The sequence below is a fragment of the Boleophthalmus pectinirostris genome, unplaced genomic scaffold (assembly GCF_026225935.1).
Source record: "Boleophthalmus pectinirostris isolate CB_2022bp ecotype Guang Dong unplaced genomic scaffold, ASM2622593v1 HiC_scaffold_8, whole genome shotgun sequence".
NCBI classification, from domain to species: domain Eukaryota; kingdom Metazoa; phylum Chordata; class Actinopteri; order Gobiiformes; family Gobiidae; genus Boleophthalmus; species Boleophthalmus pectinirostris.
The window spans coordinates 29,752,096-29,780,002 of NW_026571515.1; the positions used below are offsets into that span (position 1 = coordinate 29,752,096).

At 39.5% G+C, this 27,907-nt stretch overlaps 3 protein-coding genes and 1 long non-coding RNA gene across 18 annotated transcripts in view; 2 read left to right on the forward strand and 2 right to left on the reverse strand.

Moving 5' to 3' along the window:
- The first annotated feature begins 1,276 nt into the window (after positions 1-1,276).
- bmp7b (bone morphogenetic protein 7b) lies at positions 1,277-18,728 on the forward strand. The gene is made up of 7 exons (XM_020929737.2): positions 1,277-1,783; positions 12,159-12,351; positions 14,678-14,826; positions 15,742-15,945; positions 16,829-16,905; positions 17,940-18,050; positions 18,579-18,728. The coding sequence occupies exons 1-7, from the start codon at positions 1,378-1,380 to the stop codon at positions 18,726-18,728; spliced, it is 1,290 nt and encodes a 429-aa protein (XP_020785396.2). The 5' UTR covers positions 1,277-1,377.
- On the reverse strand, positions 13,716-18,679 carry LOC129412397 (uncharacterized). The gene is made up of 2 exons (XR_008633692.1): positions 18,559-18,679; positions 13,716-14,810 (listed from the first exon to the last, which is right to left on the reverse strand). It is a non-coding gene; the product is annotated as an uncharacterized LOC129412397 (long non-coding RNA).
- A 2,197-nt stretch (positions 18,729-20,925) lies between the features above and the next one.
- On the forward strand, positions 20,926-26,329 carry irf10 (interferon regulatory factor 10). Of its 2 annotated transcripts, XM_020929740.2 has the most exons (10): positions 20,926-21,031; positions 21,150-21,389; positions 22,026-22,209; positions 22,550-22,620; positions 22,729-22,789; positions 22,868-22,972; positions 23,744-24,024; positions 24,717-24,822; positions 25,231-25,349; positions 25,799-26,329. In XM_020929740.2, exons 2-10 carry the CDS (start codon positions 21,213-21,215, stop codon positions 25,901-25,903), a joined length of 1,209 nt encoding a protein of 402 aa, XP_020785399.1. In that variant the 5' UTR covers positions 20,926-21,031; positions 21,150-21,212; the 3' UTR covers positions 25,904-26,329. The 2 variants fall into 2 exon arrangements, with proteins under 2 accessions (XP_020785399.1, XP_020785400.1); XM_020929741.2 differs by having other exon boundaries at positions 20,957-21,389; positions 22,732-22,789.
- The window catches only part of zmp:0000000926 (ataxin-1), a 59,941-nt gene continuing 58,363 nt past the window's right edge, over positions 26,330-27,907 (reverse strand). For all 14 annotated transcript variants that reach the window (XM_055165517.1, XM_055165514.1, XM_055165508.1 and 11 more), the window contains one exon: positions 26,330-27,837. In XM_055165517.1, the coding sequence (XP_055021492.1) occupies positions 27,391-27,837 (447 nt within the window). In that variant the 3' untranslated portion in view covers positions 26,330-27,390. The remainder of the gene's footprint in view (positions 27,838-27,907) is intronic.

The following is a 27,907-nucleotide window of genomic DNA, read 5'->3' on the forward strand; positions in this document are numbered from 1 at the left end:
GACGAAAACGGGAGAGAAAGAGAAAGCATGCCCAATGTAAAGTTATGGCTGGATCCTTTTAAGTTCTCCGTCGGAAACTGCTGTAACGTAAACACCTGCGGCCATTAGCTGATTCAATCCAAGAGGCCGGATAGGGCTGTTTATATGTTACAGGCTACTACTGAAGAGCCGGTTAAGACAAAGTAGAGCATTAGGTATACACAGTGAGTGACGGTGGGCAATATGGGCTTTCAGGCTTTTAACCAGTGGAGTGTCTTTGAAGACCTCAAACGGGAAGGAAGGTGAGGTAAGTGCATAGGACCCCGACACAAGCTCTGACTCCCCTCTTCTGTTTGCAATCATGTCTTAAGCTGCCTGGCGGACTCCCCTAGCTGTGCCATTGAAGTCCAATTTTACTGTCATAAAAATCACCTGGCGAGCTGCAGGCCATAGACTGAAACATCTCAGTCACAAGTCAGACTTTAAGTTCTGGGCTAAGTTTTTTGTTGGCTATTGTTCCTTTGTGCTTGGGCCATCTGAAAGCCGTGCGTTAGTGTGGAGAGGGTCAAGAGCGCTCCATTAAAGTATGGTGTTTAAGAGGTGCTGGGGCCAGGGGGAGCAGCTGCCAAACATGTGCTCCCCTGCTCCGCATCTGCTCATTGTCTGTGCATCTTTTCCTGTGTCACAAAAATTCCCTACGCCCACACGCACAACTTCAAAAATGTCAATGAAGTAGCGCCATTTGGGCACCTTTAAATCATCAAATGTGTCAACCACGTGACCCATAAAGTCTGTTTGATCTTTCTGTGCACCTGCATACAAGCCCCATTGGCAACCACGTCTAGACTATTTATCCAATAACACAAATGATTGTTACTTTTTATTTTTTATAGTGCCTAACACCTGACCACTGTGAGAACTGAGTGACACCATGTGCGCTTTTATTAACTATTTTGAATAAAATTCCTTTCTAATCCACGTTGAATTTTGTGCACACTGCCCCAAGCCCTTTTCCAATCAACAACAAAAGTCAACTAACCACTATCTCCGTTTGAAAACCACAAATCCTCTCTCCCTCCCTCTGTCTGTTTTCCCTGCTCCTCCCAACTCAAAGCGCCTCCTCACAACTTGTTCTTACCTCTCCCGGTGTACACACGCTCCACTCTGTACCAGCGCTAGCCTCAGGTTGCGGATGAAGTCAGAGGTCTGCATAAATAGGCGAATGAAAGGGAATAGGTATCAACAAGTTAGTTTACGTTGATGCGTCATTTGGGTAACTTCTCCCAACATGCGGGAACCTAACTGAATATGGGACATTAAACACATGCTGCCAGTCGGTCCAAGTTCAACATCCACTTTGTCAGACTTTCGCCGAACTTAGCTGGAGCGCAATTACGCATGTTCACTATGGCACCGATGTTGGATAAACGTGGTCCTGCTTTGCTTTTAATCTGGAGCTATTGCGTCCTCGCGGATTCGGCGTTTACGAACTTTACTTTGGACAACGAGTTCCATTCAAGTTTCATCCACCGTCGTCTGAAGAGTCAGGAGCGCAGAGAGATGCAGCGGGAGATTCTGTCGATCCTGGGGCTGCCACACCGGCCGAGACCCCACCTGCACGGAAAACATAACGCTGCCCCCATGTTTATGTTGGACTTGTACAACGCCATAACCACAGATGTCGAGGACCGATACTCGTACCCCTACAAGCCCGTGTTCACCACGCAGGGGCCACCTATAGCCAGCCTCCAGGACAACAACTTCTTGAACGATGCAGATATGGTCATGAGCTTTGTCAATTTAGGTAAGGATATTTTCTATAACTATAAAACAAATCACTACTTTGTCAACTTAAAATATGGTGTTGTCTACATGATTACTATGCTGTGTAATCCTCACCTGCGCTCATAGCCTGTAGTAGAACATACAATGACCACGTTTCCATAACGTGGGTGCAGTTATCCCGCTAATATGCAGGAGTGTCACATTCCAGTGTTTTCTTCTCAAACAGCTGTGCAATCAGCTAAAAGTTCAGGTGCTGGAGCTTTGGATAGTGCACTAATATGTGAGCCACATGTTATCTAAAGAATGACCAAGTCAACAGCAGATAGGTTCAAAGTGCACTCTGCCTTCCTTAGACTACCTAAGGACATACTTTCTTAAATACACGTTATACTATTGGTTATCATATGCTGTAAATCTAAATACTTATGTCTTTAAGGCACATTCTTGGCAGTGTTCTTCGATGGCTCAATACCACTTCTATATTATCTTGATATTTCCACATAAAAGTTGTTATCATTGTGTTTATTGATGCCAAATGGCTTTAGGTGATATAATTGCTTAGAACAGCACTCGGAGGTTGTCAAGTGCAAATTATCAAAACATCAAATTGTTGTAGATAGTGAGATAAGCAAATGTACCTGTCAGCTTTAAAAAAATATTTTCTTTACACTAGATTAACTATGAATACCAATCACAATTTTGACATAAAATTGAATTTCTAAAGCAGAAAATTTGTATGTAATCTGAAGAAAACTCATTGTTGGGTCACGTTGGCTAGTAAGAGGGAGGTGACATTGGTTCTTTTAGTGCAGAGTGTAATTACTGAGGGAGCTACTGCATTGTGACTATTTTTGACAGGCTGTGACACAGATGGATTTGACCACAGAGGCTCAAAGTCAAGAGCTTGTGTTGTAGAGGAGAGCTTAAGAGAGGAAGTATATGTAAAGGCATATAAGGACCCCATCCATTTACGAACAGAATATTTTGACAGCATTTATTCATGGAACATTGTTTTATAGTTATTCATAAGGAGTTAGATAGGCAGCTTTTTAACACAGGAATTGTTTGTAATGTTTTGTATATTTTTTATTCCCTTGTGAGACGATGTTGCCAGTGAAAAGAGGAGTTAATTGCTTGGTTTGTTCCAGAACCTATTGTGATAACTAATAAACAGTGGCAAAAAAGTCACAACTTTACATAAACTGTTGCTGCTGCTGTTGCTGAAAAATGGACAGTTTCATAGTGGATTTCCATTTTGGCTCAGTTTTGTTTTCCGTAAAATAAACGTGACAGCTGTTTAAATTTTCCCTCAAAATACCAATCCCGAGCTTCAGAGCCAGCCTGTATTAGTGAGACTTGTTCTTGTTCTTGTAAAATCTTACCTGCTTTCTTAAATTTGTGTTTTCATATTTTTGCCCCAGGGGAATAGAAAATGCTTTGATGTATTTTAATATGTTGCTCTTTTAAGAATACACAGATTTAACTGGACTAAAGCCATGTCTACATCTTCCATTGTGATTGCCAATTAGGAAGCACAGTCTTTGAGCTGCGGCCAGTGAGGGCGGGTGTGGGCTCTGGGACAGACCCCAGGCCAGGGACGTCCCCTCATTGAGTCACTTGACTTTAGGAGAGCCAGCTGTGTAAATGGCTTACAGCATACATCCAGAATGTACACGGCTAAATGCAACGCATGTCGCCATGACGCAGGGCGTGTGCAGGACATGCCACGATAGCACGCCAAGGTCTTAACACAACACATACTGCTAAGGTGGCATATTCCATAAATGAGAGCTGAGGTCAAAAGTTTAGTATTCCTGTGCTTGTTTACTGTAGCTAAGGCGCTCGTTTGTAAATATTCTTACATAAGACTTATATTAACCAGGGTCATCTGGCATAAGCCCCTAGCCACTGTGCATTAAGGCATTTCCTCTTTAACAAACCACAGCTTCCAGGCTTCTGGCTGCTCCTCCTGCCTGCCCACCACTTCATTCAGTTCCACTCACCCAAGTCAATCTTAGTGAGGCATGCTCACTCAGCCTAATGTAACTGCCTATTAAGTTGATCCCAAACCACAGAAAAGGCACATGCTTAGGATGACTGCTATCTGCATCCTGTGTGTTATTTTATGAGGAGGAACTTCGTCACCTTTATATACGTATGTAGCATTAGTCACTCAGTTTTATTTACTCTATTCTCATCCATGCAGTGAACATTTTTAGGAGGTCCACTATTGAATTTATGACGTCGTATTGCTATAAAGTTGTACATTGCCACATTTCTGCTGACACGTTTATGAGTAAGCACTAGCGATGTTTGCTTTGTTTCTTATGAGTATTCAGGGGAGGTTCTGCTGTAAATAAAACCATATAAATATCTAACCATTGACAAGCATATGCTATCCAGTTTTGTGTAATTGCAGTTCTGCTCCTGTTAATCCAGAGCAGATGTGGCGAATTTTACAGAAACGAGAAAACAAACATGTTGCCGGTGTTTTATTTATCTCAATGTTGTAATCCAGTATCAGCTAATGTGAGACAATGGATTTGTAATTGATGCATAACACAGTTTATGTGCACAATGAATCAGTGCCAATAGCTGGTCATTATCTTGTGTTGCCTGGGTGACCTGCCTGTGCACCACCTGTCTCAGTGCACCCACACCCCTTTATGGACTCCCTAGGGCTCACTCTGTTAAACAAGCATCCTCATTTTATTCACCATGATTAAGAACAAACATGGTCCTGGTTTGAGTCCAATTTAGTAGTGTTCTAATCTCGGTTTAGTCCTGGTTTAGTCCAGGTTTAGGTCTGGTTTAATTTCAATTTGGTCACTATTTGTTGTGGTGTATATGGGGATATGTTTAAGTATAAACACATAATGAATTTATATGTTTTTGACATGTAGCATAATTCACATTAATGTGAATTCACATATTTTAATTTGAGTCTATCCAAGTTGACTTAGGATTTAGACTAGAACTAGGTTTGGTCCTGTTCTATTCTGTCCGGTTCCTGTTCTGTCTTCTGAGTTTAGTCAGAATTAAGTTTGGTTTAAGGGTAGTTTAGGCCTTATCTAGACTTGTATTGGTTCTGTTTTAGGCCTGGTCTAGACCAGGTTTAGTCCCAGTTTAGTCTACTTTTGGACATGGTGTATATGTGGAAGTAAAAAAGTGAAAAAGTTCCTTTATCTCATAATTAACATATCTAAATGTTACATAAAACTTGAAACATGCATTACAGGGTTCATTAAAATTAAAAGAATAATTTAATATTCCTGGTGACAATAGCTAAAAGCAGTCTTCTGATTCTCTTCTCTACCCACCCTGGTTCTTGTTGCTCTTGCATTCCTCTCTACAGTGGTGCTGAGGTTAATACAGATGTTTCCCTGAAGGCCCGTACAGATGTGCTCAGAAACTTTATCTTTTCTGAGTCCAACAAGTCCCCTCGTCTTGACCTTTGACACCACCTCCAGTCTGTTCCTGATCAATATCTCCATGCATGAACAACATATGATACAACACCTCCCCTGTGCTCACCTCCCCAAATCAACATTGATGATGGTCACAAAGATCCCGGGTTTAATTAGTGAGATCCAATATGCTCCCTTCAGTGTTGCGTGATATTTGGTCTCCTGGCTTGTTCCTCCGGAGATTTGAAACTCCCGTGCTCAAAGACATAAAATATTTCAACACTTTCTCAAGTTCTTTTTGTGTTTTTCCACGCCCAACCCCCTGCACTTTTCACACGGAATCTTAAACTTTTCAAAATGTGTTATCTTTTATAATTAAAATCATCTGCTACATATTTTTCACATGAAGATGCAAAAATTTAGACCCAAAATATGTGATTTTATCTTGCTATATTTTTAAAGCTAACATCATTTTAATCTAAACAATGGAAGTGGAGAAGTGGTAGATAAACAAACAGTGCTACTTGATACTTATCCAGTTAGTTGTTGTACTAAGATTGGTTTTCTAATATTTATTCCATTGTATTCTTTTTGGTATCAAGTCTAGACATTTCTTTTTCATTTTCAGATAATATAAACTCAAGACTTCTGTTCGTCTTTTGTTTTTCTCTATCAGAAATGTCCTTGACCAGTTTTTTTCTTACTGGTTGTAATCACTTCTGTGCTCTCTCTCTCTCTCTCATTGGATAACTTTGCCTATGTGCTGTGGCGCATACTGCCACTGTGAAAAACACTTGTGGAGTTTGGCCAAAAGGAATGTTTCTGGAGCTAATTAGTGTTATTGAGTGCATGTTTTATGGCCTTCTGCTGGTCAGGGAGTGAATAGCAGTGCAAGAATGTTACTGTTGGTACAGATAGTCTTGCCATTTTTAAGGTAATATTTGAAAGCAACATGGATAATGGTGTAGCTTTCTGATGGAGGGTCTGCTAGCTGTTTTACTTGTAAAGAATGTTTCATATTATGACATTAGACTTATCTATGTGGTATTTATTACATTCATTTAAGATGTTTTTATTGATGAAAGAACAAATACCTTGAAAAAGTATTCTTAAGATATTCTTACTGTGAGCGGGGTCACCTCTCCACAGATCTAACCTGTAGAGTAGTCTGGTAGCACCTGCTTGTCTATGGAGCATGCTAGACAAAACAATAACATCTCCATAGAGAAGAGCAGGTGGTGAAACCTTCACCAAAAATGTTACATAGTGCACCTTTAGTTTATATTTCTATATTAACTTCAGTTTCAATATTTTGTGGTATTTAAAACTCCTTATGGCTATTATGTCTATTACTTACTTATGTAGACATAGCAACTGAATACATTTTTATTGTAATCTAACATGATATAAAATGAACTCTGAATTGAAACATTAACATTTAATTGTTTTAATTTGTAATTTATACTTGCTAAACTCTCATTTTTGTTGATATTGTTAAAATAAATCATTTGTAAGCTACAGTTACGTTTCATAGCAAAACATGTTTTTTCAGACTGTTAAATTCTTTAGTGTATTATTCTTTATTTGATAGTCACCTGTTGAGCCTGTGAGTCCTGTATGACATCTGGCGGTACATAACAGAGACTCTGGGCCAAGCGGAGAAGGCACTTGCTGGGAGAGATGATGAAACACACTGCGGGTGGGACTCGACATTGTGGCAAGTGGTCAAAAGGCCCAGATGTACAAAGCAGCGGGTGTTCTCGCTATCCCAGTATGATGGACTGAACATGCTCGCTGCCAGGAATTTAGAAACCATATTAGCTTCTCCAGTCATTTTTCTCTGTAGTTCTAAACATGTGGCAGGTTAACTTGATCTTGAATCTTGAAATGCTTCTAAATGAAGACAGAAACGGTTGGAAAATGAGCCACGGAATGATGAATGCGCCCTTTTCTTTTATGGAAGTTACTTTGGCATTGCCTTATCAGGAGTGCATTCAGACTCCCCTCCCTGCACATCTGCAACCCCAGGTACCAAGCAGTGAAATCCACATGTGATTGCAGCCAGGGAGCCTCGTTCTTTTCAAACCAAAACAAATAAAACATTTTTAGAAAGCATCATAAAAGAATACCAGACATTTTTAAGGCAACATGCACTGACTTTGTGTTTACATTCTGTCCGATTTCTGTAGATGAGCCACCTACCTCTTTCAGTCACCAGCTGCACCGGTGATGTATTCACCCTAGCGGAAATTGCGTTAGCTGAACCCTGTAATACTGGCCAGATTCCTGTGCAAGATCCAACAGCCAAAATCAAAGCCCATAAAAGCCTAGGAACAACTATACGCAAGTGTTTTTTTATGATTGGCGGTGAAAAATTACATCCATGCAATGTGCAGTATGAACTTTTGCAGGCAATTTTGTATTTATTTTCATACTGTCAAAATGCAGGAAGAAGCTGATATTAAGCAAAAGCTGCTAAAATGTTGGTGTCAGCTTCCTTGTCACTAGTATTGCCTTCGGGGAGCCATAGCAAAATCGTAAAAAGGTGTATGTAGTTGCCAGGAAATGGGCATATGCTGCCACTGTGCTCATAGTAAGTGAATGTCTCAAAGGTCTATAAGAAGTGGGAGACTTGACAGGGTGAAATGGGTGTGCCTTATTCACTCACCAAATTAAAGAACCTCCAATAACAAGAGGTTAAAGGGAGAGTGAGAGGGGGAAAGTCAGAAAGCTGTGGTTTCTTAAGTTGTTTTATCCTGCCGAAGAGAGGAAGTGCACTGGTTATGGAGGGATTAGCAGTGGAGGATATTATTCCTTGGCATGGTAAGGTTTGTCACCACATTAAATCACATGCCAAAATATGGTGACTGCCCATAGTTAGGCTGCGGTTTTGATGTTTCCTTTGCCTCAAGGGAAAGTGCCTAATGTACGAGCTGTGATGTTTTTCTTCCAGTTTTTTTGACAGTGGTTAAGTAGACACAAGATTTGATCCAAAAACTAATGGATGTTGTAGGTCAGGCAAGTAAAAAATACATCTCACGAGACCAAACAGATTAAGTTTTATCTGCCCCAAGCTACATTAAAATTTTGTCCAAGTTGCCACAGATGTGTGAACAGAGAGTTCTTGAGAAATGAAGATCAAATACTACTGCCCCCCTAGTTGAAAAATATACTTTTTGGACTCCTTCTTTAACACACAGATATTGCCTATATACCTGTCACTGTGCAAAAACATATAACTAACTTGCCAATTATAGTGCAAATTAGTTTTTGAACATGTTGTTAGCCAGGACAATATACAGTACAGTAATATGGTGGGGAAATTCATTATTAAGTTCCTTTCTATATATGCTTAAGGTCTATGATAGCAAGAAAGCACAAGTTAGTACAGGTAATAAGTTCAGAGAGCAAATGTGCTTAATAAATCTTGAGAAAGAGTGGCCAAAATGCTGTGTTTCATCTTATCCAGGCTCCCCATTGCCTTCAGGCTGAGGATCTCACAAAGGTTTGATCTGACCACAAGTCTTAAATGTAAGGACTCCTCTTCCTGTGGTGGCTGTTTATACGTGAGCATGGGCCTGTAAGGCAGCTGAGCAGCACAGGGCTGTGGTGAGTTAATGGTCATTAAGAGCAAGCAAGTTATAGCATCAAACTCCAATGACCCTGTCCTCACAGCGGCAGAAATACATCACACACGCATGATGTCATCACAAATTGCCAGTGGCCAGGATGTTTCCAAACCTGATAATCACCCCACTGTGGGTAGTCCCCTGCTCCTCAGAGATCAGACCCTCTGTGTTGAACAAACATGTCTTCTTTAGGACCAATATTTCTTCCATTTTCACTGTTTACTGGATGGAAACTTTGACCTGTTTGACCTGCTTTGGTTTTAGTTTTGTAAGCTTTAGTACTGAGATGCCACAGAAGATCCTTGTGTAACTTCTTTGACCTTTTCATTCAATCCACTGTTTTTATTTGAATAATATTTGTGTATGCGAGAACCACAAAAAAATAAAAATCCAGGTGTAATGTAATAGAACATATTAACAGTTTTCTTTAATTTGAACCAATCCTCCATCCTAGAGAGGTGCGAGCAGGGTGCGACCCCCTCCCTACTGTGCAGCGGAAGCAGACATGTTTAGACTGAGGGGTGTGAGGGTGCGGGACAGACACTTGAGCTAATGTGAGCCGTCAGGGCTGTCCACTGCTACAGCGGGACCTGAGGTGTGAGAGAAGTGTCCTGGGCCAGAGAGACCAGGAAACACTGTACAAGGAAAACATGGCTCTGTGTTTGGCCTTGAGCTGTGCTCTGCTGAACAAGACTCAGAGCTGCAGTTCTGTAGGGAAGCATAAATTGTGTAGATGCTAACACTATACAGTAGTCACTCTCTTGTTGATTTTGGGATGAGTGATAAAGCAATCATTGTCCCTGTTTCTCAGATATGCGCTGTGCAGCTATGCAGAGACTACAAACCAATGATGTGGCCTTATGTTTTATCATCAGCCTATCATCAGTCAGATTACAGGTTTCTTCAAACAGAGAAGAGATGCCCAGTAGCAAACTGTTTACATACACCTTAAATGATAGTTTATCAAAGGCCGGCATGTTTCATTCATAAACATGCAGGAGCATTTGGAGGTGATTACAGAAACACCTGTGCCTCTGAAGGCTCAGAGCTTATCTGACATGTTTGTGGTACAGTCTCTTTGTGACACGGGGTGTGATGGCTACTCACTTCCTTTCAAAGGAAGTTATAAAGACACCCGCTTTCCTCTAAATACTATGGTCCTTGTCTAATGACTACCATATACTGTGAACAAAGTGGATGCAGAAATGGCAAAACCTTCTAGCTCTCTGACTGATAAAAGATAAATGGAGTGTCTACAGACAGTCTATGAGGAATGAAAATGCGAAATGAAGTGATAGAAATAGTTGGTGTGGGTGTTTCACAGCAGCAGCCAGCTGCTTTCTCAAGCAAAGATAAAGCGCTTTTACAGTAAAGGGCCGGGCTGCTCTGAGGCACAGGTCTCTGGGTCTCTGTGCGGAGGGAGTGCACCTGCGCTGGGCGGGTGAAGGCCGCACACAGCCCCTGCAGCTCTAAAAGGAGTTAAAACTGAGATCTGTGAGATATGGCATACAACTAAAACCTGTAAAAAACATGTTTTCTGCACATGCATGGTCTCAGGGTGTGTCTTTAATCATTTTCATTGCCCTCTTCTGTTAATCCCAGTTGTCTGCAGTCTGCCACCTCGCTGATGTGTCTAAATCCCACACACCGATCATTAAGTGGTAATTACACCTGGTTCAGCGATAAGTGTGAACAGAGTGTTACCATGCCGATGACTGCCAACAGCTTTAGCCACTAACAACCTCAAAATGTATGCACTGTCAACACATTCAGCGTCATGCTGTAAAAAGTAATCTGGTGAAAGGCCTGATAGATGAGACGCCCACCTCACAGGCCGGGCACAAGTGTGGACAGAAAGTGGGATGTAGTTTAAAGCACTGACCGATGCTGAGCGTAAGTGGGACAAGTTGATAATGAGTTGCAGCGCTGTTATGAGGAACTGGCCTTGAACTGTATTGTTTTCTATAGGCGAGTGTTTAAACCATATGTGTGCCTGCAGAAGAGGAAGGACAATGGTGAGCCCAAAGCCAGGCAGCCTAATGACCAGCAGAGAGCAGAGCGGTCCCTCACTCAACAGTAATTAGATCCTTCTTTACTCCTGCTCTGGCCAATCAGCTTACAGTGCAGTCTTTGTACCCGCAACTTCTCCAACTGGCTTTAATAGAAATGCAGAGTGTAGGCAAAACAAGAGCCCAAAGCCACGCTGAGAAAGTGGCAGGTGCGGAGTAGGAAGTCACACTGTACTTTCACACTTACCTCACTGCACCTGCACAGCAACAGGACTGACTAATTACATTAAATGGCATCCCTTTTTTATATTATGTTTTAGCTGTTATTTTGATGTTTTTTCTTTTTCTTACTCTCAGAAAATTCTCACATTAGAGTAGCATAACTTAATAGTATTAAATATCAAATTGTAAAAGCTTTAATTATTTTGTCAAAACAACAAAATACATCATCTTTTTTTGGGTCTTATCAAGTATAAACCCTGCTAAGCCTGTAGAATTTACCTTGTTAAAGGGAAATGCATGTGCTTCAGGTATTAGTTAGTAGTTCATATTTCTCCATAAATTTGGAGTGTGAACTTGAATTTTAACTTAAATATAATTACATTCAGATATTTTTTTTGTAAATCATTCAGTGAGATCAGTGAGTGGTGTTTTGGAGATGGATTATGTGGATGCAAAGGTTTTAAATCAAATGTGTTGTTTTAATATAAGGTCACTCGCATGTGTTTGTTTATGCGTGTGGGGTCCGACTGGCAGTTGATAAAGAGGCAGCCCGAGGAAGAAGCAAGACATGATGAGAGACGAGGCCCTGACCCCAGGACGTCCCGCGGAGACCTGAGAGCTTTGGGGTCATGGGGGCCAGTCTAGGGGGTGCAGAGATGGAGGGATGGAGAGAGATGGGGGCGCACCGAAACACTCGACTCATGAGAACCAGATGAAGGGCAGCCTTGACGACTCTCTGGAGCGTCCAGAGGAAAAGAAGTAGAAGAAAAAGAGGTCGTAAAGCTGTCAGACTGGGCCTGTGTCTCTCTATCATGGTGCTGTGCACACCAGCTGCATTTCTACATGTTTTTATGAAAGCTTCAATCATGGGCCAACATGTGTATTGCATATACTCTATAATCTATGTTTGGGACTAACCCAACTAGTTTTGTCAGTTTCCTGCTAACAAGTGATGGAGTGTGGCAGAAGATATACAGTAGAAATTTAATATGGCAGCTGCAAATGTTTATTCCTATATAAAAAGGAACCTAATATACCTTTTATGGTTTTACCTAACTGTGAACTGTGTAAAATAGTCTATATGCCCCTCATATGATAAATACAAATATACATATTTTATTTTGCAGTGGAGCATGACAAAGAGTTCTTCCCTCTCCGGCGGCATCACAAGGAGTTTCGCTTCGACCTGTCAAAGATCCCGGAGGGCGAGGCCGTCACTGCGGCTGAGTTCAGGATTTACAAAGACTTCATCCACGAGCGTTTCGACAATGAAACCTTTCGCATCAGCGTGTACCAGGTGCTGGAGGAGCACTCGGACAGGTGAATATACATTTTCTTGACCAGTTCTGCTGGTGATGTCACAGTCCATCACAACATGGGATTGAAGTAACTGTATATATTATATGATTTTTTATTTTTTTTTAAAGTTTGTTCTAGTACATTCATTAATGACAGCTGCCAGTTGATGTCAGCTTATTTTTCCCTGCTATATTTTTTCCATCTAAGACAGTCACTTTCTATGAATCTTCGCTCTTACCTTCCATCATCATCCTGCTTTCTCAGCTATATGCCGAAACCCTCCTCTCCAAACCACTGCTGCACCAGAAACATCCGTCACCCCAGCCACTCAAACCTTTCTTCTTCGCAACCACCCATGCCATAACATTGCTTTTGGAAGTTTCAGTTTATATTTGCATTTAAATAAACAATTTCAATGCATGTAAAATGGCTCAGTTGTAATCAGCCAACTTTCTGAGCCAAATCAAACTGTAGCCCCACCTTGTATGTGTTTAATCTGTGCTGTTCAGAGAGAGACCACATGGTTTTACTAAAGGTTTCTGATGTCCGAAGGGAACAACAAAGTCATTTATTCCTTTGCCAGGGACAGGCCTGTGCTCTCGACACACTATCTGCCTTCTTTGAAAAGAGGTCAGAATACACAAACGGCCCTGCGAAGAATAAGGCGTTTTAGTCCAATCCACTTTGTATCTGGACAATAGGGTGGACTTGGACATGCACTATTTCACGCGTTACATTTCACAGTCTCTTCTCATGCAGCTGTTTTGAAGAGCTGGCTCTCTAGTTTGTATGAGAGTTTATGTAATTTTTAGGGATGGGACAATAAACAATAATATCATATATCAGTAAAAAAGGTTGGATTGTTTGTGGTAGATAATCGTTTGTGGTACGTTTTTTGTAATCATGATAATTGCCAACAAAGATAATAGCTATTATATCTGATGGATTATGCAGAAAATTGCTATTTATGCTTGATGTTCTCTTCTAGGTCATTGTTTTTCTTATGGGACCTATATTACACAAAATTGACTCTTGCAAGCTTTAAGCCTTCTTATAGAGTTGCTTTTTGTTTCATTCACAAATGTTTGAGTAACCCTTTATTATTAAGCTCTCTACATCTCCAAAGCTCATAATGCTCTGTTCCACCATGTGATGTCATGTTGGTTAGTTTTCAAGTTAACAGTTCCCTTTACCTATAGTTCTTTAGAGATTGGCAATTCCAGGGCAGAACTTATCAAAATGATTCTAGTGAAGGTGTATGGAGTTTAAAAACAGAGTGGAGTATTACTACATGACATCACAAGGTGGAAAATTATAATTATTCTAGTTTTTAAACATGGAACTTATTCATATTATATTAACATCAATTACATTTGTAAACGGTAAACAATTAAAATAATTTTTAATTGTGGCATACAATATCAACATTGTCTCAAACCTAGTAATTTTATTGCTCTCCATCCAAGTCTAGTAAATAATGGACAGTGTGTGTTGTATGAAAGGACTAAACGTTTATAAAGCCATTATTGTCAATTAAGAAAATGAAGTGCTCTCCTGGGCCTCACCATCTGGAGCTCTTTCACCCCCCTCCCTCTCCCCTCCATCCTCTCGCGCTCTGCTCTATCTCTTCCACTGTTTCGCTCGTCACACTCCTCTGACCACCGAGCTCTGCCTCTTCAGTTCCGGTCACTTGGCTTTACACTGAAGTGCAGACTGACTTTTGTAGTCATGCATAAGATTTAGTTTTTAAATTTCATAAACATGACCTAACTGTGTCCCCATAAACAAGGTGGACATGTTCAGATATAGTTAGTCTTATTAGTAGCAATGCCATGGGAGAGATTTGTTGAGGGACAGTGGGTTGCATGCTTTAACACAGAGAAATGCTGATTTATTCTTCATTCTAAAACACTGGACATGGTGGCCAAGTTTATGTTATAATTTAGTGTTTTGGTTCTCTTGATGATTGTCCAAACAGAAAGCAAAAGTCTCTCATTTGGGTTGCCAGTTTCAGTGCTGAAATCCAGTTGGTTTGAATCTAAAAGAACCCTTTCTCTTCTGATTCCTCTCTACCTAAAACCAAACATCTGCAGCCAATCATGAATCAGTGCTAGTGCAGCCTCTGCAACTCAATGAAATAATTCTGGAGGCTTTGAGCTTTCCCATGAGACTTGGCCTGTCCATACATAATATAAATATATCTATATACATATTAAGGAAATATTGGGAAGTCAAAATTGTGACTATAGATGACTTTTTAAAAACAGTAGTAATCCAATTAAAAAAATAATCTATACATTTTTAGTTCTGTAAATTTGTAACCATTTCCCTCCTGTGTGCTTCTTAGAGAGTCGGACCTGTTCCTGCTGGACTCTCGGGTGATCTGGGCAGCAGAGGAGGGCTGGCTCGTGTTCGACATCACAGCTACAAGTAACCACTGGGTCCTGAACCCGGGGCGCAACCTGGGTCTTCAGCTGGCCCTAGAGAGCAACAGTGGTCAGTTGTACTCATGCACTATGCTTAAAGATCTATCAATCATTTACCAGTTTTCATTATATGGAAATTTAGAAAATGGTCAGTGTTATTACATTTATACAGTTGTAAACTGACATATTATAATTTACATTGTATGCTATAGTTTTGCTACTTTGTTGTCATTTTAAATGATAGTACGTCAATGTTTTTGAATTGTGTCATCTTCCTGATGATGGCTGATTGCATTTTGTTATAGCCATAGACACTGCATTGTCACCACTCACATAAATCAAACTGATATCAGTTATCAGTCACTCTTTGTCCTCTGTCTTTGATAATGCCCTCAGTGTCATCAGCAGTGGAGCAGAAAATACACTGCACAGTGGTACAGATAAGATCTACGCCTCGGATGTTACTCAGAGAAAACATCATCACTTGATAAAGTTATAGAGCTTATTGTGTGCTTTCAGGATGACAGAATCTTACATGTAGAAGAAAAATAAGTTGAATATTGCTTTCCTGGCGTGGGAGGGGGCTGTGTGTATTTGCATTAGATTTGGTTTGAAGGGTTATGGGTGAGCGTGTACAGACAGGCACATGGGACATCCCGCCGCCAGAGGCGACCAGAAGCCTTGATTTAGCACTAAACAGGGATCAGGCACATTCTTGTGTGTGAAGAGCAGATAGTGAGACTGAAGTCTGCACGCAGATGCATGTACACACATACACCTACACAAATACAGTAGATTTTAAGTGGACGCTTCATTGTGGTCAGATAAGGTCAGAGAGAGGTAGTGAGAGAGTGTGCAACTGCTCTGCTCTGAGTGAGGGGAAGGTCAGGCATACCAGTGATTTCACAGGCTCCTCTGATTGTATACATTGGCCTTGTACATGTAGCAGCACCTGTTTGAACCTGCTCTATGTCTCCCCCTGAAGGTGAAAGCATTAATCCTCGTGTGGCAGGTCTGATTGGCCGCAGCGGGCCTCAGAATAAACAGCCCTTCATGGTGGCCTTCTTCAAAGCAACAGAGGTGCACCTGCGCAGCATTCGCTCAGCGTCCGGGGGAAACAAGCAGAGGAACTCCAACCGCTCCAAACCAGCAAAGAACCAAGAAGCTCTGAGGATGGCCAACGTCGCAGGTACAGTTATTATGTTTGCTGACTCTTGGTTTAACTTGGCGTCGGCTGTTACACATCAGTGCGACACAGATGATTTCCACTTGTGGTCCTTATTTGCATAATACAAGCCATGACTACTTGAAGTGTAAACAGACAGACACCAAGATTGATATCATTCCCAAACTATAAAGTAGAAGCCGCATATGTGTTTCTTTGTGATGAAGGTGCGAGGGGCCACAGTTTATGTGAAGAGCTGAAACACAAGACCGTAATGCTGCCGCGTCAAATATCCCTCTGCTCTCTGTTTATTTACACAGAGCCAGGCCAAGTTCCCTGTGTGGAGGTAAAGCATAGCTGGCTTTTATGGCAGAACACGTGTGGGGCTCTGCGGGCCAAAGCAGGGCCACAACACATGGCCCAAATGGAACTTTTTGGATACCAGTGCTGAGCTAACTGAGTGATGAGAAGCAGTTGTACTTGATCATTCCCAGTGTGCACCACTCTAATGCACCACAGGGACACAGGGGTCAATGAAAGAACACAGGGAGGAAGATAGCGTTCGATCACATACAGACAAGCTTAATCGCAAGAGTATGGGGAAAATATGAGAGAACAAATCAAGCGTTTTTAGTCAAATGTAGTGAGTCACATCTGGTTGAGTCAATGTGACCTCTGCACAGGGTGGCCCTTCATTTAAAACAATTACACAACGTTGCATGTATCTGGAGGTGATTTGCTCCAGGACTTGTTTATATGTTAACATTTAGTCAGAGAATCTTAACGTCTGATTGTTTAAACCATCTCTGTCTAATTAAGGTCTGACGATGTAAATAGTTTGTGTTGTGGTCGATTTGAAGAATGGGATTTGTAATTTATAACAATCGTGTCCTTGTTTGTTACACAGAGAACAGCAGCACTGATCAGAAACAGGCCTGTAAGAAGCACGAGCTGTATGTCAGTTTCAGAGACCTGGGGTGGCAGGTAACTACTCCTCTTTAACCCAACAAATATGGATTCTATTTCTGCTTGTTTAACAGATCCACAGCTCATAATGCACTGTAATAATTCTGGAACATGTTTGTAGGAAGTAATTAATGGACTTGGACTCAGCTTTTAAAACATTTTAAAGATGGTAACAGCAGTAATAGTCCGTACAAAGTCTGACATTTTATAGATTGTCTTGGATAAATAATTGAAGAGTTTAACAGAACTATATCTAAGTGCTAAGTTCTGAAGTGAAGAAGCCACTTAGATGGATGATGAAACATTTTCACTTTAAAACTTTTGTCCAGGTGACAAAATAAAATTGTCTTTTGCTATTAACAGGACTATGTCAATTATAGAAGAATGGTTTGTACACACATTATGTAAACTTTGTGTAAACAATTTAGTTACTACTCCAAATGCTTGTGTCTTTATTTCTCCCATCTGTCCACAACTAGTTTTATTCAACTTGCCAGTAAATATATCTTTAAAGATTTACTAGTGAAAAATAGGCTGGTCAGAAATATTGAAAATTAAATACTAATCGATAGTAAAACTAATATTGAAAGTATATACTCATTTGAGCAGTTATCAGTATTGCACAAAATCACATTAATAGGACAAAACTTGAGCTTTTAGTATTATTTTGAACTTTATCAGAATGAATATAAGCCCTCATAGTAATGGAAGTATATGTATAAGTATATTTGTATATGAAAATGACATTCTGTTACTAAATAAGAAGTATGTCTTATCTTAATTGTGGTATTGTGGTATTGTGGTAATCGTAATTGACCCACTAGAAAACCTTTCTAAAGACAAACAATACCAGTTAGCCTTGACTATGAATGCTCTGAATTGCCTATGTATTATAATAAAGAAAAAAAAAGATATTTGTACAAGATTTGTACATGAAATTTAAAGTAGGTAAAGCACCAAAGAGCTGATGCAATGCCCTAAATATGAGTCAATGGTGCCCCATGTTGATGTGATCATAACTATGCTTGTAACTGTGTAACTGTGAATTTCAGGACTGGATCATTGCTCCGGAGGGCTATGCGGCGTACTACTGTGAGGGAGAGTGTGCCTTCCCATTAAACTCCTACATGAACGCCACAAACCACGCCATTGTGCAAACGCTGGTGAGTGAACCATCCGGGTACAGAGGGCAAACCCAAGCTTTAATCATACAGTTTTTTTGTCAGAAAACCATGCCTTTTTGAGTACATTGACTTCATATTAGTACTTTTCAGCGAGTGGAGGAGATAACAATTGTATTCATATAATCAAAATCAAATAAAACATAAAAAGTTTGGATCCAAAGAATGTATTGAAATTCCTTGTTGAGACTATTAGTTCCTATTTGAATATGAATTATAGTTTAAGGTTTGGTAATGAAATTCTGGCTTTTCCAAAGATTAGAACTTTTTTTTTTTTTTTTTACTTTTCATATAAACTCATTTTAGAGATTTGGTAAATACATTAGAGGAAATACTAGACAAACATTTCACCCAAGTAGGAGTATTTTTACTTTTAGATAATATTTCTCAAGTATAAGTAAAAACTAAGGAGAGTAAAATTACTTAAAAGTATAATTTGATCAAAAAGATTTAGTAAAGGAAATATAAAGGAGTAAATGTAACTAATTACCGCCTTCCTCTGTTTTCCAGGTTCATTTTATCAATCCGGACACAGTGCCTAAGCCATGTTGTGCTCCCACGCAGCTCCATGCCATCTCCGTGCTCTACTTTGACGACAGCTCCAACGTCATTCTGAAAAAGTACCGCAACATGGTGGTCAGGGCCTGTGGCTGCCACTAGGACTTTCCACTTTAGTCTTAAAAACTAAACTTAGACATCAACTTCCACTCCGTAGTCTGAGGACTGACCTGAGAGAAACATTTAGATTTTTGACTGAGAAATACGCACAAGCTGACCCTCTCCTCATGTTTGTGCTGTCTACTGTGCATGGGCTCATATGACAACATTAGATAGGCCTATAGTGTTCAACTGAGATAGGGGCAGGCAAAATGACTGTTCTTGACTGATTATGTGGTGAGGTTAGATAAATATTCATGGGTTTCAACATCATGTATACTGGTGCCATTTTGAGGTATTTTCATCATACAAAAGTTACTTTGGAATTGTTAATTGGCAACAGTACAAAATCACTCTTAAACCCATGGATAATAGAACAATGAACCCTGTCAGTAATATATATCAATGATTTAGATTCATTGTTTTTGGTTTATTTTGAAAATGAAAGGACAGTGATTCACACTCAAATATGGACTCCAGCCACAAAAGTGAGAGGATGACATTCATTAAAATGACAAATATCAGACACTTCCAGCCTCAACTGTACTGTATATTTTACAATCAACAATACTTTGTTTATATCACTATTTTTTGTAGTTTTTTCAGTGATTTTAGTTTATATAAATATATTTTTATGATGACCAACCAGGATGAAAATTCTGAATTATTTTATGTACAATACTGTGTAAATATTTTTTTTTTCAAACAAACTGTATTTATTTTCACATGTGTTAAATATATGTAATGCTGCATTTTTTTATCCACACACAAGAACTACAGGTGCACATTGACAACTTTTTTTTTCTTTAGTCATGTAAATTGTGTACTGGATTGAACTTTAGTACATTCAAATGTACCGACTTTGTTAAAATGGAAGATTTTCACTTGTCCTGATTTAAGTGTACTATGTAACTGTTCTCCTTGTCTCCATGGAAGTTATAGCTTTTCCTGAGAATTTTAATTCACAGTATGGCATTACACAAATCTATGATTGCCTTGAAAAACACAGCACGACTCACCTCTATACATTTCTGACCTGCTATCACCTGATTGTATCCATGGAGACAGAGAAGCTTAATGCTATACTGCCTAGCATTATAGGTAAAGCAATAACATGTGGAGAGGGCATTCCACCAGAAAAGTTACATATTGCACCTTTATTTTTTAAGCTGTTACATCAATCCAGGGCCACAATATTCCTAACACAAGACATAACTTCTTGTTCTCAAACTCTTGTCTATTGTGCAAGACATTTTCAGGTTCTTACGTCTCTGCTGTAAAATTATCTGTCATATTTAAAATGGATTTATTTATTGAGGCCTGGCTCACCTGTTTTTACAGAGCGCCCGTGTCTCAACCAGGGTTTACTGCTGAACTGATACAACAATAAACGCAGACAAAGCAAATACAACCATCATGAACTGTTTTGTTTTATTTGGACAAAAAAGATGAATAAAAGTGCCAAGGCAAAGGATTGTGAATTTTTGCCACACATTCTTGCACATTTTCTGCTTGGATGTGGGTAGGCCTGTTTGAACATTGTTGTTCACATTTGATAAACATATGGTTATGATTTATGCCTAGATATCTGTCTGTGTGTGTGTGTGTGAGTGTGTGTGTGTGTGGTCTGAACAACACACACACACACAGTCTTATGAAAAGCATAATGCCAATGTGTGTTATTTTAACTGGCTCACTTGCATCTGAGGCACTTATGCTGTATATTTGCTTTGTGTAACTTTTTGGGGTTAATGAATCAAGTTAATGTAGATATTTTGTAGATACTGTAGATATATTAGGTATCATTTAATTTGGGAAAGCAATATAGTTATTGCATTCTAAGAACGAAAGTAGAAAGTAAGAAAGTATAACTATGGATTGTAATAATGAATATAGTTACTTGTGCTGAAATGCTGACCTCTGCTGCTCTGTCATTAGTACTACCTTGTGTCTAAAGGCAGGTCCTCATGAGTGCGTATAGGCCTACATGTTTTAGTCCCCACAGTGTGATAAACATCCACCCACACACTTTCCCAAGTGTTAACTAAGTGTGACTATTACAATATGTACTACTTCAAATCGTATTTCACTAGTTTTTCAGAAGTCCCAAATGTTGAAAAAGACGACTTTGTTGTTGTGAGGAGTCCCTCCTGCTGTCATTCATGCAACTTACTAAGAGCTGAGTGTTGCAACCCTGCAGCAATCATGTGGAAACCGAAAGTTTAGAAGAGCGCGCACACTTTCGCTTTCGCTTCAAAAGGCGCACTTCACTTCAGTGCTCTAGTTCTGCATTTAATTTTTAAGAGGTGAGAGATCTCTCTACCTGGATTTGTGTAATTCGTACAAAATCCAAAAAATATTATTTGCCATTTTGACAGCCTTAATTTAAATATTATAACCTATTTTAACTGTCTATACTGATAGGAAACGTGAGCGAAACCTGTTACGCATGGCACTAAAGAAGACAAAATTTTGAGGAATAATGCGATGAAGATGGAAGAAGGCTCCAAGTTGCACCTAAAAGAATGGCTGATAGCGCAGATAGAGAGCGGACAATACGAGGGGCTGTGCTGGGAGGATGATCTCAAAACCATGTTCAGGATCCCGTGGAAACACGCAGCCAAAAAGGACTACAAGCAGACCGAGGATGCGGCTCTTTTTAAGGTTCAGTTCGATTGTAATTTTAATGATAATAAAAAAAAAACTGCACATTCACTTGAAGTGCTGTGTTAAAAGGCATGTGAAGTAACTTTTATTGTTCAATGCATTATGTACTAATACTAAAATACACGAACTAACTAATATCCATTACGTAATCTGATAGGCTTCTCCCTTTTGGGTCGAACTCACACATACAGGCTGGATTGTATGTTATGTCAGCTAAAATAAAATCAAGATTAACACATTAAACCATTTCACAAATAGCCTAGTTATAAACGTAACAAATGCATATTTTCAAAGAGTGTACTGATTTATTTCTAATATTTTCTAATATAGATCCAACTCTGAACCTGAAACTTAGTTGCTAATTTCATTTCATCATAAGTGAACTATCGTTTTCCATGTAAGGATGAAAGTTGCATTCACTATGGCATACTAGCCTATTTCAACACTTCAGTGCAGTATTTAAATTCGGTTTTATACTTCCCAAAGGTATGTGGTCAAATGGATTAAAAGTTATGGAAGGGACTAAACCCAGTCGTCCCTGAGTAATGGCCATTTCATGTGTCAAACCTGCTACCTTTGATTGTGAAACTATAATTTGTAATAACTGAACTTTGAACCGTTGTTCCTCACTAGGCTTGGGCAGTGTACAAGGGCAAGTACAGAGAGGGCAGGGACAAAGCTGACCCGACCATGTGGAAGACCCGTCTCCGCTGCGCCCTCAACAAAAGCACAGATTTTGTGGAGGTCTCTGAACGCAATCAACTGGACATCACTGAACCCTATAAAGTCTACAGGATCCAAGAAGAACCAGGTTCAGGTACAGGATCTTAATATGTATGGAAAAAATCAATTTGAGATTAGATTTATGATTTGTGTTTAAAAAGTAATATTCAGTTTAGAGTGCACATTGTAAACAATTCCAAGCACATTAACATTCAAGAGAAGACTGAAATATGGATGTATAAACTAATGTAAGCGTATTTGTAAACTACAAGTCTAAACTACAATCCAACTGAAATTTTCTATTAAAGACAACACATTCTACCATATAAAAAAATTTATTCTTTGCAGTTTGATGATCTTTACTAAATTGCATCATTTTGTGCCGCCCTAATTGACACAATGGTGACTTTTCTAACTATGTCCAACTTTTGCAGAATCAGTTCAGAAGAAAGATCCAGGGAAGATATTACCCCCAAAACACCCTGCCTTGTCGGACAGCTATCACGTAATATATTCAATAACAAAACTTGGCCACAATGTCCCATACTCTATATTGGAATCATTTCAGTTTACAACTTCAATTATCTAGGCTTGTAATTTGTGTATGTTTTAGCAGCATCAACAGAGAGAATCAATTCAAAAAGTACTACATAAAGAAAGATCCCCAAGTACTGGTAAGAAAGAATAGGAAATATGCCTTGAAGTGCTGTCGTGTATCTGCAACAAAACAAAACATTTTATTCTGTTTTCAGACCATCCGCTGAGGGAGCATATGTATTGTGAAAGAAAAGAAAACACACCTTCAAATCTGCCCCATGCTCCTGTGCTATTTATCAACCCTGCAACAAGTGTAACAGGTAATTATAACTATAATTCTAATAATCTAATTCTTACTACAACTTAAATGTAACCAGGTTTTATTATTATTATTATAATACCATCATTTGAGAACCATAGATTTATAGAAGCAATGCATTTGATGTGAAATTTCAACATGAAAGAAATCCAGCTGTATAGGAAAGACAGGACGAAACTAAACCTACCCCAGTTTAAAGGCAAAATTGGGATTAAATAACGCCTAAACTGGGATATAAGAAAAGCAAGTCCTAACCAGATCTGAATTTAAACAGGGCTAGACTAAATCGGCACTAAGAAGACGCAGAAACTAAACATTTTACATTCACATTCACCTCATTTAATCTCAGATGGATAGGCCTATATAAATACTGAGAAAAAAAGACAAATTTATCATGATTTGTAAGGTGATGGCTTCACAAACTTGCCATATTATTGTTATACTTTAAAGTTCTTTTAACTGACATGATGCCTTTGGGGTTGAAAAATTGCACCATTTTCGGATACTATTGTGAAAGATAGATATTGATGGATGTATCACACAAAATTTGAACTGGAAAAAAGGCAGAAATATCATGTATGCACTTATTACACTATAGACATTTCTGTTCAGTTTGTTTTTAATCAACTCTTTTTGTTGTCATTTCAAGTTTTAATTATAGACATAGATAAACTTGACATTCTAATTGTGCATATCTCCAAAACAACAATTTCAGTATCATACATTTTTTGGTATCTCTCCCGCCTCAAGCACTGACGTTCTTTGTGTCCAGATTTCCGGATGCAGGTGACGTTGCTGTACCAGGGCGTGAAGGTGATGCAGGTGACCACCAAGAGTCCAGATGGGTGTTTCATTTTACAGGGCCGGGTCCCGTTGGGGAATGAGCAGATCTACGGTACATGCACGGCCGAGCAGCTGTCCTTCCCCTCCCCCGCCCTCCTGGCCCTGCCCGCGGGTATGGCCGAGACCATGGCACGCCTCCTCTGTCACCTGGAGAGGGGCGTACTGGTGTGGATCGCCCCGGACGGAGTTTTCATCAAACGCTTCTGTCAGGTAAAGATGACAGAAATGAGTTGGCACAGGTCATCTAAGGTCATTCCAGGTACATATTAGGGTAATAGTACACAAAGGGAGATTTTAAATAGTAAATGACTAGAGTTGGTGTTTAAAATCAAATGTGTTCTTGCAGCGTGTTACATGTATTTATTGGTTGTAACTCTTCAGCTGAAGAAAATTATTCATGCCTTTTTTGTTTACTTAAAAAATAGTTTTAGATAAGGCCATCTGGTGTTCTTATTGGGCGTTCTTTGTATAAATAAAGATAAATAATAATAATGTTAAATGGGGGTATAACACTATGGGGTATTACACTTCTAACAGATTATATATTCAGATCACCATATTACCTTTTATCGTTTTGAAAATGCTATATCTGCAAACAGCGTATTCAAACTTAAGTTTTGTTTTTGAAGAACGCAATTTCTATCGACTAGAGCAGGACCAGTTTCACAGTCATAACTAGTTATAATACATTATACATACACATTATACATTTTTAAATTATACATTAAAAAACAAAACTCTGAAAGTTTGTAATATTTGAGCTGATTGCAAACTGTGGTAACTCAAAGACAATAAAATGAATTGCACTTCTATTCACTGTTCATGGTCAATATTTACAAAGTAGTTATGTTTCTTTACTCAGTGATGTTAATGCTAATATTTGACTTCATCTGTATTCACAGGGAAGGGTGTACTGGTATGGCCCCCAGGCTCCACACACAGACCTGCCCAACAAGCTGGACAGAGACAAGACCTTTAAACTACTGGATGTGCCTGTATTTCTCAGCCGTAAGTCAAATGGCATCTTGAGTTTAAAGGGTTAATATTACGCTATTTTCTGATCTGTTATAATGTTTCCTTATCCAAATCATACCAGGAGTTGTGTTCTGTTTCACAAATGTTTCACACAAATCCTGCATATATCTATGCTGTGTTCTTCTCTCAATCTGAAAACACTCTGTTCCACCTTGTGATGTCATATAGTAATACAGGAAGTGCTCCACTTTGTTTTAAAGGAATTGAAGACAAACAATAAAGGGTAAAACAAAACACAACTCTGGGTAGGTTTTGGATGAGGTAATAGCATTTTAACATGGCTTAAAGCTCACAAAGACCAATTTTGCATAATATAGAAATAAATAAATATAAATGCATAATACTTATTTTAATTTTATATGCTGATATGTATGTGGGCAGAGCTTCAGAGATTCATAGGAGGGAAGGGGCCTGTTCCATTGTATAAGATTGAGCTGTGCTTTGGTGAAGAGTATCCAGACCCCAGTGTACCCAAAATAAGGAAACTTATCATGGCAGAGGTAAGTAAATTCAAATAACATAATTCAGAACTAATTATAGAGACATATATATTTTGCTTCCATAGTGCAATGGCTTAAAATGGTAAAAATAACCAGCATTTATATGTTTATTATGTTATTTTGTAGTGCAATAGTTATGTAATGATATAATGTAAAAATAACAAACATTACTACTGCTTGCATGAAAAACTTCAAAAATTTGTAATTGTACATGAAATCTGTATGATTTATTAAGACAATCACAGAAACAACCACCAACCAAGATACTTAACTTTAGTTACTTTGCACTTAATTACTGTGCACTGTATAGGTAAAAGAATTGAACAACTGAAATGAATGAAGTTAGCATTGATTTTGGCCTGCATTTGGCACTACTTGAAGAGCTGCAATGTTGTACTGTATCCACCAGATGTCCTCAGTAACCCGTGTCTCTTACCGTCACATGGCAGGTGGTGCCAGTGTTTGCAGAGGAGCTGTTCCGTCAGTTTCACGAAGAGGACACTGAGGAGAGCGAGACAGGGGACAAGCCCAACCCCAGTGGGATATCCGGGTAGGAGTGAAACAAAGCATTATTCATCCTGACAAAGAACAAATATGTCTGTGTAGCAAGAGGTGAAAACTGTGGCTTTGCTAAACCTAAACTATTACTGTGTAAAATAAAACAATATTCTTCCTGTTTTACTGTCCATCCACTATTCATGAGTTTCAGTTTCCTGTTACAGGGGACATATTTAGGACTTTTCACCACTCAAAAGATGTAGCGTTTTGTTTTAGACTGCTAATTTTTATGGCAACTGGCCCATTTTTCCATAACTCTGTAACCTATGGATAAACAATGCAGTTTGTATGTAAGGGCATTCTTGTTAAACCTGCTTAATGTGATCATTTTGACATTTTTGTGGTGTTCTTTGTTAAGATCTCTGTATAAATAATCACTTATAACATTTAGTGCAGAAAATAAATCAACACCTAAGATTAAATCTATAAAGCTTTTTGTTTTTTATTTCTAGCGAACATCATAAAACAGAGTCACAATTTTAAAAATATACATTTTTGTAGCTATTACATTTAAAAAGAAAACAAATCAACAGGTCAAATTTCCAAATAAAAAAACACAAGAACTAAAGTGAGAGAGTGTGCTGAATCAGAGGATATACCCGTATCTGATTTTAAAATACTTTCATCGTGTCCCTGCCTTCCGACATACAGTACGTCAAATGAGATGGGAACAGAACACAGGGGTCGAGAGCATTCACAAAGCATCCTGTTCCAACGTGTTATTAGCACCATTACTATTAAGCCACTTCTACTATTCCCATCCGTAAGTTTTAATGGAAAAACACCACGAGTGAGGAGGATGTGACACAGCGCGGTCTGCCTGCCTGCCTGACTGTGTGGGTGGGATTGTCTGTTACGCAGTTTTCATTAGTGTTCTCCCTTTTTCCTAGAGACAATGTTAAGAACAGATTGGACGGTAATGCCTTGATGAACGCTGGACTGCAAAGACTCCTGGTGACGAGAAGAAAAAGGCGAAAAGAGTTGCTTATACATTCATCTTGCCTACCCAGGCCGACTCAGCGGCTTCAAAGCAAGAAAAAATAAAAAAAAAATAAAACAAATGCATTGCAATACTGACAGAGATTGCATTAGTTTAGCATATTTACTGTATACAACATCAGTAATGTAATATATATATACTGTATAGTCTTCATATGTATATTTATATGCACTTGTTCCATAGCCTTAACACTGGTTGAAAATCGATACCCTGCCGAATCACTGTTGTTAAGTAGGTGTGTGGGACAACCATTACAAAAACAGTGAACACAGACAAGTGCTTTGATTGTCTCACTAAACGTGTCTCTAAAGAGCCATCTTCAACTGCTCCTCTCAGGACTGAGCTAAGGTGGTTTTAATCATTTTGGGCACCCGTAAAAATCATGACATTAATTCCTTCCCTGCAACCCCACCTTGTGTTCTCCCAAGTTTGAGAGTAACAAGCAGGGTGTGTGTTTGTGTGTGTGCTAAAATGTGCAATATTCTACTGCCACTTCATCAGCTTTGAGCCTTGAGGTAAATCCAAAACGCTTTTTTCAGTTCCAGTGGAGGGGAAGGTGTCGGGGGCAGACCAGCGCCGCTTACGTGGACGAGACTGCCCCCTGCTGTCCGTCTCTGAGGTGACCAAGGAGCGCGGAGTTGGTGGTGGGACGGTGGTGGGGGTGTGGTGAGGAAGGGGCGGAGGAGGAGGCGGAGGGGGCATGTCCTCTCTGTGCGTTCTGGAGGAGGAGGAGGAGGACTGGGTGCGGTGGGGCCTGGGACGCGCCCGGTGAGTGGGGGTAGGGGTCGGGGTGAGGGCCAGACACACATCCCCCTCGGAGAGCTGGCGACACGAAAGACCATACAGCTGCAGGGTTTTCTGTGGACAGCAAGAAGACCAGCCCCTGTCCCGAACGAAGAACGGGTACTCCACCAGAACCTTCAGTAACTCCTAAATAAGACAGAAAGACAGGATTTAAAATTGGTTCATTACTTGATGGCATCTCGTGTCCACAGGAAAA

Bases quoted from the DNA above. Each gene is read 5' to 3' on its own strand.
- bmp7b (XM_020929737.2), top strand. From the start codon at position 1,378: ATGTTCACTATGGCACCGATGTTGGATAAACGTGGTCCTGCTTTGCTT. The intron at 1,784-12,158 runs GTAAGGATATTT...TTTATTTTGCAG, and splicing joins CATGAGCTTTGTCAATTTAG to TGGAGCATGACAAAGAGTTC. The intron at 16,906-17,939 runs GTAACTACTCCT...TGTGAATTTCAG, and splicing joins TCAGAGACCTGGGGTGGCAG to GACTGGATCATTGCTCCGGA.
- irf10 (XM_020929740.2), top strand. From the start codon at position 21,213: ATGAAGATGGAAGAAGGCTCCAAGTTGCACCTAAAAGAATGGCTGATA. The intron at 22,210-22,549 runs GTACAGGATCTT...CAACTTTTGCAG, and splicing joins CCAAGAAGAACCAGGTTCAG to AATCAGTTCAGAAGAAAGAT. The intron at 22,973-23,743 runs GTAATTATAACT...CTTTGTGTCCAG, and splicing joins CCCTGCAACAAGTGTAACAG to ATTTCCGGATGCAGGTGACG.